Consider the following 2,760-nt stretch of genomic DNA (forward strand, 5'->3'; position numbering starts at 1 on the left):
AAACATAAACGTTGACCTAAAACATATTTTTCCCATGTTATACTATTCGTCTTCTACCATTTGTAATGTTAAGCACAACATTCAACCGCTAAATAACGGTGTATTTGACAAATGTTTAGTTGATACCACACAGCTATCATCATATGGTCGTTTTCTGTAAGAAGTGCCGATAGCATTCATAAGCCCCCACAGGTGGTAAAATTCAAATGTTATACTATAAAACATGCTCGAACATTTCGATTTAGTATGAATTCATCTTTGAATTACATTTTTCTCGATTGTTGATTCTAAATACCGAATATTAGCACTTCTAACTAGTGATCCATAATATGGACCAGGAAATGATTGTTTACCACGGTTATGGATCACTTCCAAATAATGTAGATTTCTGCCATTTTAAGCATTGGATTCGACATTTTCAGACAATAGCACTAAGGATAAAACTAATAAAACAAAAAGGTTTGTAAATTTCATTTTTAGCAGACGAAAATGGGTGGAAAACTTGGTGTGGAGCGAAAACAGTACATGTCTCACTTACTACAATGCAGTATCACAACAAAATTGGCATTTTACCCTTATTTCCAGCTCTAACATTGCTATTTTTTGCAGTAATATGTGACATATTGATAACTTTCGCCAAATCATGGAATACAGATGCATTGAGTTAAAAATCTCTTGATTTTGCGCACTGATCCGTAATATGTCGCAATTTGATCCATAATATGAAAATTGATCCATAATATGGTTTTCAGAAACCGATACAATTTTTAATTTTTATGCAATCCAATGTAAATATTGCACTCAAAACAGTTTACTAACCGAAGTTCCAATTTGAAACGATTCAATTCGTGCTTTTAAATTACAATTTTGCGTTTTCCATGTCGTTTTATTGAATTTTATAGGTTGGACTCCACACTATTTGATCCATAACTGTGGGGTCATGGTATCTCTAACGTAACGCTCTCTGTAACTATCATAATATGCAGCACATTATGAATGACTGTTTATCGTATACTGTTACAACTTTGATAAGATCGGGGGGATATCAGTGCATGACGGTAAACAAGCGAGAAAAAAAGATTTCATCATCATCTCTTTGGGGTCTCGTTCGCTGCTTCTATTTATCAGACTTGTTACAACTTGCGGTACATTTCCGATCGTGGACTGCAACAGATGGGAGATGGGATGTTTTTCATCGCTTGCTTTGATCATGCTTCAAAATCAAATGAGAGCAAATTCTGCAAAGCCTGATTAACACCCAAGCCATTCTTGAAACATTGAGCCTTGTGTCGAAAATTTATTTTTTTTTTTAACGAAACCAATTAACAGCTTTTAAAATAACATATAGTTTATTGTTAGTAAAAGAGCACATTCATGCAAGAAAATTCGCTAAAATCAATAAGCATTCTCGAAGCGGTCATGGAAAATTCGATGATCTCGAAAGCGACCTTATGTGTAGGAGTTAAAGTCAAATAAAGCACCCGAAAAAAAACGAGCAGCCAAAATGTTAATAACCCAAACACCGCAGAAATGAAGGCAAAAGTGACTCACCGCTCGCCAGATTCTCTTCGTCGGAGGCGATTTGATCAGCCAACCTTCGTGATAGACCTCTTTATTCGTCGTCATCTGGTTGCTCCTCTTGGAAGACTGTTGGTTTTTCTTCTCGCTTTTCTTTTTGGCCGTCAGCGAATGATTCTAACGCAATTTCGGAAGGACGGTGAGCGGAGGGGAACAGAACAAAATCCTCCGCTGGATGATCCCCTCTTAAACCTCAAAGCTTAAATACACTCGTCAGGGTTTAATTGGATTTTTTCTTTATTCCGCGTGAATGGAGATTTCCACCGGCAAGCAAACGCGACTAACAAAGCAATCCGATTGAAAACTTTTCTTCCTTCCACCACCAATCACCACCACCAGTCCACCGATCGCAGTAAGCTGTGTTGTTTGATGTTGATCGCAGCGGAGCACTGGCTTACTAAGATGCTGCTTCTTCTTACGACTTCACAGAGCAGCGATTTGCATGCAACTTCTTCTTGTTTCACTTCGACACTGCTCCACCCTTTTCCAACAGCGATATTGAATTTTTTGAAATTTATCTTTTATTTCTAACGAAATTTTATTTTGATAGATAGGAACTTCTTGGAACTCACAGCAGGAACGATAAGGCACTTCTATTTTTTTGTGTTGAGCAAGTGCTTTCTTCACTTCCGCCTCCACGCACTCTGATTCTCGCTCTATCCAAGCGATATCTGAATCGCAGCACTGCACAACTTGTCGGTGACTGGAACTTGTTCCTTTATCTGAGTACAACAAAACATGAAAAAAAACACTGCTTGGGAACACACAGAGATGAGGACGCCAAAACACCACCCAAAGAGAATTCAATTCTTTAAATTTGTTAATTTTAGTGAATTTTTTACATTTTCAAATTTAATCTTCGATGAGAAAACGAAATAAGAACCGAAATCTATCGCAGCAATCCGCGAGCCGAAGAGGGATTAGCGCAACAAGATTCTGAACCCGACCCGACGAAGATGGCGTTGGAGATTTTCTGCTGCCTTGCTTTTGCTTGCGTTCTTTCTTTGCTGCAGCAGCGACGAACTGGAGAAAAGAAGGCAAACGCGAAAGAAACGAAGCAAAACGTCAAGGAAAAAGCTTCCATGGCAGTGTTGCCGGTGTCTCAACTGAATCAAAATTGATCATTCTGAAGGGGCTATTCCAACAAGATTCGAAAGACGAAACAAGGGAATCAAAACAAAA

At 38.3% G+C, this 2,760-nt stretch overlaps 1 protein-coding gene across 1 annotated transcript in view; it reads right to left on the reverse strand.

Annotated features, from left to right (window-relative positions):
* LOC5570945 (protein daughter of sevenless) overlaps window positions 1-2,588 on the reverse strand; it is an 86,546-nt gene extending 83,958 nt beyond the window's left edge. Inside the window, exon 1 of the mRNA XM_021839757.1 lies at window positions 1,552-2,588. Within this exon, the coding sequence (XP_021695449.1) occupies window positions 1,552-1,626 (75 nt within the window). The 5' untranslated portion in view covers window positions 1,627-2,588. The remainder of the gene's footprint in view (window positions 1-1,551) is intronic.
* Window positions 2,589-2,760: the final 172 nt, after the last annotated feature.

This window comes from Aedes aegypti, chromosome 2 (assembly GCF_002204515.2).
Source record: "Aedes aegypti strain LVP_AGWG chromosome 2, AaegL5.0 Primary Assembly, whole genome shotgun sequence".
NCBI classification, from domain to species: Eukaryota; Metazoa; Arthropoda; class Insecta; order Diptera; family Culicidae; genus Aedes; species Aedes aegypti.